Here is a 12,714-nt window from a genome sequence, read left to right on the forward strand (position 1 = left end):
GCCATCACTGATCTATAAGGTCCCTTCCAACTCTGTTAATCTAGTAAGAGCCTTGGTGGCAGCAGATTAAAGTACTGTTAAGTACTGTTAAGTAATACCAGCTGCCTGCAATTACTGCAGGTTCGAATCTCACCAGGCTCAAGGTTGACTCAGCCTTCCATCCTTTCGAGGTAGGTAAAATGAGGACCCGGATTGTGGGGGCAATAAGCTGACTTTGTATAAAAAAGAACACCGCTTGGGGGGCCCGAAAGCCCTACTAAGCAGGTATATACAAAAGTATGAAGGCTATTGCTTAATGCATTGTAAGCCGCCCTGAGTCTCCGGAAAAAGGCGGCATTTAAATCGAACCAATAAATAAATAAATAAATAAATAATCTATTAAGTCTCAGGCAGCACAGTCAATGGCCAAGAAATAAGGAAGCTGGATTTATAAAACATCATCACCTTTCTCATTTCATATCTACATCAGGTGCTCTTTTACGTCTACATTTTCTGGTCATTTCATTGTGCTTCCCATTTCTCGTTGTTCAGCCACATTTCAATTCTACCACCTATGGGGAGCAATCCTGTGCCTCTCCATTTCCTGACCCAAAAGTACCCTTTGTACTTGGTTGTGCCCCATGGGGGTCACATCCCTCTTTTCCTTCAAATTTCACCGTGAAGATTCCTAAAAGGCAAGTAACAGACTGAGGGTTCATAAAGCGGAAGAAATATGAAAAGGTCTGGGGCTCTGCCAGAGCGGGAGATTTCAGGACCTTGGAGAGCTCACACATCTACGGGTATATTGCCGGCTTCGTTCACTCTTCCAAGAAATGTTATTCTACCATTTCTCCGTGGCCAACAGAGAATCTAAAAAAATTCTAACACGACCAAGTAACCCTTCAGGTCTCTCTCTGCTTTCATCTGACTAGATTTAAAGAACGTGTGGCTCTTCATGAAAAAGCCGTGAAAAATAAGCGGAAAATTGGTTGCGACGAAAAAAAAATAAAAATGAAAACAAATCAAAGCTAGCCGATAATATACCCTTCCTCGGATGAAGGTGCATTCCCTTCAAATCAGTTGGGACAGAGGTACAATAAATGCTTTTTTTTCCTTCCCCGCAGCAATTTTTATTTCCTTATTCTCTGTCTATTTGGCTGGTTGCTTTTTTCCCCATGAAGCTGTGTGTATTTTAGTATGACTGCAGAGGCTATGCAGATGTAAGCCACGGAGTCCTTCAGATAATAGAATGGCTACGTTCTACGGTTGGAATAGGGGACAATTGTTTCTGAAACGTTCCCCTGAATGGGGATTATCATTTGTCCCTTGCTGGCTAATGACCCTGTCGACACAGCAGATTCTTTCGAAACTCATCGCCGCTTTTGTCTTAATGCTCTCTGCTTCGTTAACAAAGGTCACCACATCCAAGCTAGCACTGCTCCTGCCTTTGCTTGCTTTCATTCTTTATTATTCTTGCATCTCTTTAATTAGGAATAAGGAGGCCACCAAAGAATTAGCTTCAGACCTTGACACGAAGGTGACGAATAACAAGCACGGGAACTGCAAGGCCACAGGAAGCAATGGCATCGCAGGGATACTTAAAGCACGGCTGAGAATAAATTAGAAGGATAAGTAACGGCAGGCAGAGAAGGGAAAGCGACGAGTAGGCAGGAATGACATATGAAGAGTAAAAATTTATAGTAATTGAATCGCTTGGAAAACACTCATGGAAATTCCGAAAATAGCAGCTAATGATCTTATCTACTGAATGGTGAATGATTAATTTCTAGTTACGAAGCAATTATGTTGTCTCTTCCCTGTGCTGTGCTGAGATGTACAGTGAAGCCCACGGTGAGTTTGACAATCAGTGGAGAGAAACGAATTTTGGATTAATAGCTTCAGAGGGAAGGGGAAGTAATCTTCATCTCTTGTTGTGTCCAAGCTCTGGTTTTTTCTTTTTCTTTTTCTGGCCTACATGGAGCTGACTCAACAGGTCCTCACAGTGTGTATGTGTTTGGGTATGCATATAGGGATAGTATAAAATACTAGCCTCTCACCGGCCAATACGCTCCCACAGAGAGGGACTCCTCAGGGTGCCGTCAGCCAGGCAATGTCGGCTGGCGACCCCCAGGGGGAGGGCCTTCTCTGTGGCAGCACCTGCCCTCTGGAACGATTTGCCCCCAGAGATACGCATGATACCAGATCTCCGGGCTTTTCGCCGTGCCCTAAAAACTTTTCTTTTCCACCAAGCAGGGCTGGCGTAAACCCACCACCACCACCTTTTGAGATGTTAGATTTTTAATTGTCTATGGGTTTTAGTTGGGATGTTTTAGATTTTGGGCTAAAGTTGTGTAATTCTTTTAAAATTTTAAATTTTGTATTGGGATGTTTTTTTATTTTGGCTGTGCACCGCCCTGAGTCCAGCAGAAGGGCGGTATACAAATTTAATATAAATAAATAAATAAATAAATAAATAAATAAATAAATAAATAAATAAATAAATAAATAAATGCTATTGCGTTCTACATTTTGCCACACATTTGCGTGGTAAGCTTTTGCTCACAAAGACTCATTTTATCTGCACCTAGAACCCCCCTACATCTAAAGTTGTGTGTATGAAGGGAGGTTAACCCATGGATTTTCCCCCCTATTAAACTATAACCCTGTCATGGTATATAGAAACTCTTCGATTTATGACCACAATTTAGCCCAAAATTTCCGTTGCTAAGTGAGACATTTGTGCAGTGAGTTTTGTCTCATTTTATAACCTTTCTTGCCACAGTTGTTAAGCGAATCACTGCAGTTGTTAAGTTAGTAACACAATTATGAAGTGAATCTGGCTTCCCCGTTGATTTCTTTTGTCAGAAGGTCCCAAAAGATGATCATATGACCCAGTGGTGAAATCCTACCGATTCGCATCGGTTCAGGCAAACCGGTAGTGATAAAAGCTACAGGTTGGTCCAAAGCGGTATTTCCGACGATCAGCTGTCCCGTGCGATTTATATTTGCTAGAAAGCCGGAAATCCTACTTCTAGCGAATCTAAATAGTGCGGCACAGCTGTTCCCCCCTCGCTGTTCTACTTACCTTGTTTAGTGTCCTTTTTACGTGTGGAGTGTGCGTTTGGCATGCAAAAAAGGAGAGCCTTGGTGGCGCAGCAGACTAAAGTGCGGTTAACTAGCACCAGCTGCCTGCAATTACTGCAAGTTCGAATCTCACCAGGCTCAAGGTTGACTCAGCCTTCCATCCTTTCGAGGTACGTAAAATGAGGACCCGGATTGTGGGGGCAATAAGCTGACTTTGTATAAAAAAGAACACCGCTGGGGGGGGGCGAAATCCTTACTAAGCAGGTATATACAAAAAAGTATGAAGGCTATTGCTTAATGCATAGTAAGCCACTCTGAGTCTCCAGAGAAGGGCGGCATATAAATCGAACTAATAAATAAATAAATAAACTATGCATGCGTGTGCGTGCAGTGTGTGTTTGGTGCACACAGCACATGCACACGCAATGTCTGTTTGGTGCGCACTGCGCGTGCCCATGCAGCATGCATTTGGCACGTACTGCACATGTGTGTGCACAGCGAAGCAGTGGCAAACCACAGAGGATTTCACCACTGATATGACCCCAGGATACTGCAACCATCATACCATATTTCCCCGAAAATAAAACCCTGTCTTATATTTTTTGAACTCTGGAATAAGTATTGGCCTTATTTTCAGGGAGGTCTTATTATTTTGGGGCGCATGGAGCAAGATGGGGCTCCTCTTGCTGTCTTACCTGATTTCCAGCTCTGCATTTAAATATTTTTGGGGAGGGCTTATTTTCAGCTGGAGGCTTATTTTAGCGCATGTGCTCAAAAGCCCGATTGGGCTTATTATCAGGGGATGTCTTATTTTCGGGGAAACAGGGTCAATATGAATCAGTTGCCAAGCATCTGAATTTCGATCCTGTGACCAAGGAGATCCACAACGGTTGTAAGTGTGAAAAACAGTCATGAGTCACTTTTTTCAGTGCCATTGTAACTTCAAATGGTCACTTAATGAACTGTCGTAAGTCGAGGACTGCCTGTATATGAAGTATAGCTGGGAGGAGGGAGCAATTCCCATAACACCAAGAAAAGATATACAGGAACTCTGGTGATCAGTTTAAGAAATCATCTGTTAATACTTGAAAAATTGTCTTCTGCATACATTGCTATTGTATTATTTAATTTAACCAAATACCAATCCATTTGTTTCCAAGAGAAAGGTCAAGATCCATGATGGGGCTATGAACTGTTGTAGGATAAGTTGCATCCCTTCTATGGAGAAAGAAGAAAGCTTGCAAAAAAATAGAAAAGTGGCGAGGAAAAAATGGGAAGAAAAGGAAAATCAGAAGAGTATATTTAGGGAACTTTCCTCCAGTTAGTATCCTCTGAATATCAGGATTCCTAAAATTTAGAAATTATTTATTTATTTGCAAAGTTTATTGGCCACCCATCTTACCACAGAGTAACAGTCGCAAAACGATAAAAACTATAGAGAATGCTGCTATGCCAATAAATCTGGAGAGTATTAGCTGAAGAAGACGATCTGAATCTAGTTACCGTATTTTTCGGTGTATAAAATGCACTCCCCCCCAAAAGTGGGTGGAAATGTCTGTGCGTCTTATAGAGCGAATGTTGCCAAAGCCTTGTCCACACGCTGACCCCCACCCTTTGGCTTCTGCCTCCCAGCAATTTACTTCCTTGCAGCAAACAGCAAACAGCCTAGTCAGCCTCAGCACAGCCTGATTTAGCATGAACAGCTGATTGGCAGTTGGATTTGCCTCCCGGAATACCGCCTATCAGCTGTTCCATGCTGTGGGGATCACTGCCTCCGTCGCCACCCAAAACTGCTGCTGCCTTTTGCCACCTCCATGCCTCATTTTCGACCTCTGTGTGTCCCATTTTCAGTCCATTCCAGGTGGCAGGGATAGGTGGCAGCGGCAATCCCTGCCATCTGAAACAGGCCAAAAATGGGGTACATGGAGGCCAAAAATGGGATGCATGGAGGCTAAAAATGGGGCACGCAGAGAAGGCATTAGGTGGCAAAAGCGATGGACGGTGACAGCAGGGATGGACGGCGGTGATCCCTGCAGCCTGGAACAGCTGATAGGTGGTATTCCGGGAGGCCGATCCAACCGCCAATCAGCTGCTCAGGCTAGATCAGACTGTGCTGAAGCTGACCAGACTGTTTGCTGTTTGCTGCAAGGAGGCAAATTGCTGGGAGATAGAGGCAGATTTTTTTTCTTGTTTTCCTCCCCAAAAGCTAGGTGTGTCTTATAGTTCGGAGCGTTTTATAGTCCGAAAAATATGGTAGGTAAAATAATTTCATCACAAATTCAGAATACAAATGCTTAAATATTTTCTGTGTTGCTGAAAAGATACAAAACAAAGCCCAATGCAATGAAGGTTCCTGAATCTTGAAGAACACCCAGATTGCTCTAAATAATATCTGCGAAATATACAGCATCGTAGAAGCTATCATGCTTAAAATCAGCATTTTCTCTCTTCCCATCTGGCCCGCAAGAAATCCACTAAATCAAGGATTACCTTAGAGTTTCTCCAGAAGATCCCCTTCTTTTCCACAGGTTGATCAAACTGCTTGAACGGCTGGCCGCAGAAGAAGGCTTCCCATCGCCCACGTGCATGCGAACCACAGTCGACGTGGTGAACGCGCTGCGTACATTCCTCTCTGGCTTGGCAAGAATGATGTACACCTTTGGTACGAACATGCAACCGAGGGCCACGGTGGCACTCAGGCTTACCGAAAAGCACATGGTGATAATCTTATAGTTGCTCCCGAAATAAATTGGCACAAAGGCCAGCCAGATAATGCAGGTTGTATACATGGTGAAGGCGATATATTTGGCCTCGTTGAAATTTGCAGGGACGTTTCTGGTCTTGAATGCGTAAAAGGTGCAGCTTAAGATGAGCAAACCATTGTATCCAAGCGGGGTTACGACCCCCAGGTTGGTGGTGTTGCATATCAGGTAGACTTCTCGGATACTTGGGTAATGGTGCTTGACATCCGGAGGCTCCATAATGAAGAGGGCGACGATGATGCCAAGCTGAACGCAGATCAAGATAAAAGCGATGACCAGCTGGGCACAAGCGCTCATGAATCGCGGCTTCTTGGTACAGATTTTCTTTTTGCTGCCGGCCAGAATCCGGGCAATGCGGTTGGTTTTCGTCACCAGAGCTGAGTAGCTCATAGCTGGGGAGAGACCAATGCCGATCCTTTGAAGGTAACAGTAGATCTGCTGGGGCTTTGCAATCAGGCAGAAGGTGCACAGATAACCCAAAAAGATGCCAGCCAAGATGATGTAGCAGAGCTCACGGCTGGAAGATTTGACCACCGGCGTGTCACGGTACATGATGAATACGGCAGTGACGAATAAAGTAGCCAGGAGACCCAAGCAGGCGAAAACCACGGCGGCGATAGGTTCTGGATCACCCCATCGTAGATATTCAACTGGGATTAAATCGCAACCTGGTAAGGAGAGGAATAAAAGAAGACAACGGGTTTAAATAAAAACAAAAACCAGCAGCCCTGGTTAAGGCAAGTAGCAATAGCAATAGCACTTAAATTTATGTACCGCTTTACAGTGCTTTTACAGCTGTCTCTAAGTGGTTTACAGAGTCAGCCTATTGCCCCCAACAACCTGGGTCCTCATTTTACCAGCCTCGGAAGGATGGAAGGCTGAGTCAACCTTGAGCCTGGTGGGATTTGAACTGCCAAATTTCAGTCAGCTGGCAGTCAGCAGAAGTAGCCTGCAGTACTGCACTCTAACCACTGTGCCACTGTGGCTCTGTAGACACCTGTTCCTTGATATGTTGCTGATGAGAAAACGAATCATTGCTCCTTCTACTGCAATATTTTTTCAATCAATCTAGAAATCACCTAGAGGTTTGTTGAAATTTGTTTATTGAAATATAGAAATCACCTAGAGGTTTACTGAGATTTGTCTGAGCAGTTAAGAGGCTCTGATGAAATTACCTGGGCTCAGTTGGACGTGATTAATACTTGGTTGGGAGGTTACCAGTAAATACTGAAATAGAATTCACAGGGAAGCTGAGATAATATCTGTGATGGAATGTTGTCTGGATTCCCAGAAGGGAGGGAGCACATTCCAGAGGAGCAAAAGACAACTCAGTTTGTGTGAGAGAAAGAGGGTGAGGATGGCTCCTCCCTAATAGTTCCCTGAGTATATTCTTTATGTGGCTGGTACTTTGCTTTAGTTTGGCAAGATGCTGTCTTTAGGTGAGGAACAATAATGAAATCTTCTTGTAAGAGTCACAACTTGTCTTCCTTGAGTTTTGGAACCTGATATCAATCTTTTTCCATTAATGACTGCTATCATCCCCATGTTCTGGGAATTATTAGGGAAGAGGGTTTTTTTTTTCACACAACATATTTGAAGTAAGTTGTCTTTTGCTTTTCTGGAATGCATTCCTTCCCGCTTGGGAATCTAGATTACATTCCATCACAATTTTCTAGAAAATGGCAGTAGCAAAAATTTTGCTGTACTGTTGCCCAGAAAACTACATGGGGATGTTAACAAAATCACTAGGAGTTGATTTGGACTCAAAAGAAAATTGACTTATTTAAATTTGGTCACGATTTCTTAGCCTTATTAAAAAGTTTTCCTTAACAGATATACTGATTTTGTTCTGGGTAAAAAAATATCTCCTGGATTTCTTTCTTTCTCCCTCCCTCCCTCCCTTCCCTTCCCTCCCTTCCCTTCCCTTCCCTTCCCTTCCTTCCCTTCCCTGTTCTCTCTCCCCTCCCTTACTTAGAAAACACACACACACAATGCCAACTACTTCATTCCTCCCTCCCTCCCTCCCTCCCTTCTTTCCTTCCCTCTTGTACTTTATTTATTGTTTTTATTTTTTTGTTTTTCTCTTGGCAATTTCTTGCAGTAAAGAAGAAATGGGAAAAAAATAACTTACAAAAATCTCTATCAGAAGTGTCGGTTGCAGGCAAAACTATGCCCAGGAAATGTGAACCCTCTGAAAATTTGTCCCAAATATGTATACTTGAAGTTTGAAAGCAGGTCAAACACGTTCAGGGCATTATTTTTTTAAAAAATAACCACGTTGATGTCAAAAATTGGCAAAACGTGATAAATTTAGATTTGAAGGGTGAAGTGAAAAAAACATACGAGGTTAAAATTCTGACGCCCCCCCCCCAAAGTCTCTGGTACCATCACAACATGCTCCTGGGGTACCTATAGAGCAGTGGTGGGATTCAACCGGTTCGCATCACTTCAGCCAAACCGGTTGTTAAATTGCTAGCTGGCCCCATCCCTCGCTGCCCCTTCCAGAAGTCCCCATCTGCCCTGTTTTTGCTCCCAGGAGGCTGCAGGGAGGCCTACTAGGCCCAAAACAGGGCACGTGTGTGTGTGCAGTACGCTCTACCCCTTAGGCCCATTTTTGCTTCCAGGGGGTGCAGGAGGCGAAGTGCTACCTGTCACACCTCCTGGTCATGCCCATCATGGCCACGCCCACCCAGCCAGTCATTAGGGCAGAGAACCGGTTGTTAAATTATTTGAATCCCAGCACTGCTATAGGCATCTCCCCAAATAAGACTATAAAGTCTATGCGAGTAGCAACACTAAACAGCCTTGGCTGAGCTTGGAAGATGAGAAGGGTTAGGCTTGGTTTTTCATGCACAAAGAACCATCCGAGAACCCCTGTTGGCTTGACAGTCGATAGAACAAGGCAGAGGCGCACCATTTCCATACTGTTGACAAGAAAAGAATATGGGCACATCCATGAAGTCATCAGAATCAAAACCCAACATGAAGAAAAGCTTTCTCTTTACAAAAAAAAAGGAACCCACTTGTCTGCTCTGACCGCAAAATGGTTGCATGTCTGTGATTTGCAAAAAGAGTTGAGGAAACCTGTAGGTGGTAGGTCTACAAGACAGATTTTGCCATATTCATCAAGGCTCCTTATTCTTACAGGATATAGTTTAGTTAAGGAACTGGTTTAGTGAAGCAGTTAAGGCACCAGGCTAGATAGAATCCAGAAAATTGTGAGTTTTAGTTTTGCCTTAGGGCATGGGGCCACTTAGGCTGACTTTGGGCCAGCCGCTCTTTCTCAGCCCTAGGAAGGATGCAATGGCAAAACACTTCCCCAAAACTTTGCCAAGGAAACTTCAGGGACTTGCCTAGACCCTAGGCAGTCAACAAGGGTCAAGATTGACAGGAAAGAAGGAAGGAAGGTAGGAAGGTAGGAAGGAAAGAAGGAAGGAAGGAAGGAAGGAGGAAAGAGAAAGAAAGAAGGAAGGAAGGAAGAAAGGAAGGAAGGAAGGAGAAAGGAAGAAAGAAGGAAGGAAGGAGGAAAGAGAAAGAAAGAAAGAAGGAAGGAAGGAAGGAAGAAGAAAGAAGGAAGGAAGGAAGGAAGGGAGGAAAGAAGGAAGGAAGGAAGAAAGGAAGGAAGGAGAAAGGAAGAAAGAAGGAAGGAAGGAAGGAAGGAAGGAGGAAAGAGAAAGAAAGAAAGAAGGAAGGAAGGAAGGAAGGAAGAAGAAAGAAAGAAAGAAGGAAGGATGGATGGATGGAAGGAGGGAGGAAGGGAGAGAAGGAGGGAGGGAGGAAAGAAGGAAGGAAGGAAGGAAGGTTCTTTGTCTATATAGGCAGTCCTTGACTTACAACAGCTTGTTTGCTGACCGTTCAAAGTTACAACAATTCTGAAAAAGTTAACTTCTAGCCATTTTTCACACATGACCGGTGCAGCATCCCCATGGTCATGTGATCAAAATCCAGATACTTGACAACTGGCATGTATTTATGTCAGTTACAATGTCCCGGAGTCATGTGATGGATCCCCTTTTGTGACCGTCCGACAAGCAAAGTCAATGAGGAAGCCAGATTCACTTAACAACCATGTTACTAACTTAAGACCTGCAGCGATTCACTTAAACCACGGTGGCCAGAAAGTAAAATGTGGCAAAACTCAACAACTATCTCACTTAGCAATAAACATTTTGGGCTCAGGTATGGTCATTAGTCGAGGACTACCTGAATTCCATTTTACTAGATGAAATTCCCACCATAACACTAGTTGCACCAGACATTTTTCTAACCACAATTCCATTATCCTTTTGACAAATATCTTATTAGAATCATTTTTTTTTTTAAAATTTGATTTATATGCCGCCCTTCTCCGGAGACTCAGGGCGGCTTACAATGCGTTAAGCAATAGCCTTCATACTTTTGTATATTTATACAAAGTCAGCTTATTGCCCCCACAAACTGGGTCCTCATTTAACCTACCTTAGAAAGGATGGAAGGCTGAGTCAACCTTGAGCCTTGGCGAGATTCGAACCAGCAGAAATTGCAGGCAGCTGTGTTAATAACAGGGTGCACTAAACCACTGTACTATCAAGGCTCTTAACCTGTTCTCTAAGCTAATATACCCTGTTTTCCCCAAAATAAGACATCCCCTGCTAATAAGCCCGATCGGGCTTTTAAGTGCATGGCAATAAGATCAAGCGCTTATTTCAGGGTTCAAAAAAATATAAAACGGTTGATCTCCTAGTCCAGTTTTTCTCAATCTTGACAACTTGAAGAAGCTGGCTGAGGAGCCTGAGTGGCGTAGGAGGCTAATGCCTCCTACTAAGGCAGCATTTAACATCCATCTGCCTGCAATTACTGCGAGTTCAATTCTCACCAGGCTCAAGGTCGACTCAGCCTTCCATCCTTTCTAAGGTGGGTAAAATGAGGACCCGGTTTGTGGGGGCAATAAGCTGATTTTGTATAAAATATACAAAAGTATGAAGGCTATTGCTTAACGCATTGTAAGCCGCCCTGAGTCTCCGGAGAAGGGCGGCATATAAAAATAAATAATAATAATAAAAAATTCTGGGAATTAAAGTCCACTCAGCTTCAAGGTGGTAAGGTTGAGAACCATTGACCTAGTCCAATACCCTTCTTCTGAACTGATTATGTGGTCTACAGCTCGTGAGTTGTAACTGATAAAGCTGGCACTTAATCATCATCTTCTTTTAATGACCCCGTAATCCCTTGGAGGGTGGGGTCTGGGCAACTGAATGGAGTTAGCAGAATGTTTTACTGGCCGGATGCCCTTCCTGTTGCCGATGCGGAGTTTTGTTCAGCAGATATATTCTCATTGTGCCCAGAAAGAGAAATATCTACCTCTACCTAGGATCGAACTCACAGCCTCCTGATTGTGAAGCGAGATTTCTACCTCTAGACCACCACACCACTCCTAAAGCTGACACTTAATGACTCTTCTGAATCTTGTAGGTGCCATAACTTTGCCTTCTCAGGCTGTTTGATGAGAAATTGATTGGTATCTGATTTCCCTCAAAGTTAATCCATTTTATCATTTGCCAAACATGAAGCCACCTGAAGAGGATCTTAGCCAGTCTATAGAACAGAACAGAACAGAACAGAACAGAACAGAACAGAACAGAACAGAACAGAATAGAATAGAATAGAATAGAATAGAATAGAATAGAATAACAGTTGGGAGGGACCTTGGAGGTCTTTTAGTCCAATCCCCTGCTCAAGAAGGAAATCTTGTACCATTTCAGATAAATGGTTATCTAATCTCTTTTTAAAAATTTCCAGTGTTAGAGCATTCACAACTTCTGGAGGCAAGTTGTTCCACTGATTAATTGTTCTAACTGTCAGGAAATTTCTCCTTCGTTCTAGGTTGCTTCTCTCCTTGATTAGTTTCCACCCACTGCTTCTTGTCCTGCCCTCAGGGGCTTTGGAGAATAGCTTGACTCCCTCTTCTTTGTGGCAGCCTCTGAGATATTGGAACACGGCTATCATGTCTCCCCTAGTCCTTCTTTTCATTAAACTAGACACACCCAGTTCCTGCAACTGTTTGTTATATGTTTTAGCCTCCAGTCCCCTAATCATCTTGGTTGCTCTTCTCTGCATTCTACCCAGAGTCTCCGCATCTTTTTTACATCATGGCGACCAAAACTGGATGCAGTATTTCGAGTGTGCCCTTAAGGGTCTTAGGGTCTCCCATTCCATTTTCTTTTGTAATTTATAATTATATGTCAGCCATCCTTCCTTTTAGTTTGTAACCGACACATAACTCTGCAGATTAACCTTGTCGTAATGATCATATCCCACATTAATATTTAGCTTCCACTCTCTCCCTCTTTTCACACCCAGAAAGGGCAATTCCTTTAGCTCTTCAGCTGATTAATCAAGCAACTGCAGTAGTCATGTATTTAAATTTTAAACTCTTCACATATGGCACCAGATGACTCGTTTCTCACTTCCTAGAATAAACAGTTGACATTTTATGCTGTCCTTAAATGTGCCTTGCAATGCAATTTCTCAGATGTTTTCTTTCCCTATGAAAAAGGCCATGTTTCTTTCTTTCTCTCTTTCTTTCTGCATTATTCTCCAGGCACTTGATAGATGCTTTTGAATTTCCCTGGGTGACATTTTGGAGCTAAGCTGATTGTTAATGTTGACATTGTGTTCTGCTATGTATCACTCTGAAGCGGTTGGATTTATTAACTTGTCTCAGCCCCCCCAAATTCACTGGCTCGGTAGAAGTTCCTTAAAATTCCCTAGATAGATTGTTTAGTCCACAAATTACTGATTCAGTTCCCCTGAGTAGTGAGTCTCCTATCATCAACACATGCCCCTTTTTTTCTAGAGGAAAAAAAGGCCTACTTTTTCCTGTCTACTTTTCTTCCTGTCATTAGTGCAC

General features: G+C 43.2%; 1 protein-coding gene across 2 annotated transcripts in view; it reads right to left on the reverse strand.

Annotated features, from left to right (window-relative positions):
* The window catches only part of GRM5 (glutamate metabotropic receptor 5), a 307,982-nt gene that overhangs the window by 51,132 nt on the left and 244,136 nt on the right, over window positions 1-12,714 (reverse strand). For both annotated transcript variants that reach the window (XM_034407980.3, XM_034407913.3), the window contains exon 8: window positions 5,554-6,493. In XM_034407980.3, coding sequence (XP_034263871.2) covers window positions 5,554-6,493 — 940 coding nt within the window. The remainder of the gene's footprint in view (window positions 1-5,553; window positions 6,494-12,714) is intronic.

Source organism: Pantherophis guttatus, chromosome 5 (assembly GCF_059756535.1).
Source record: "Pantherophis guttatus breed Tessera chromosome 5, ASM5975653v1, whole genome shotgun sequence".
NCBI classification, from domain to species: Eukaryota; Metazoa; Chordata; class Lepidosauria; order Squamata; family Colubridae; genus Pantherophis; species Pantherophis guttatus.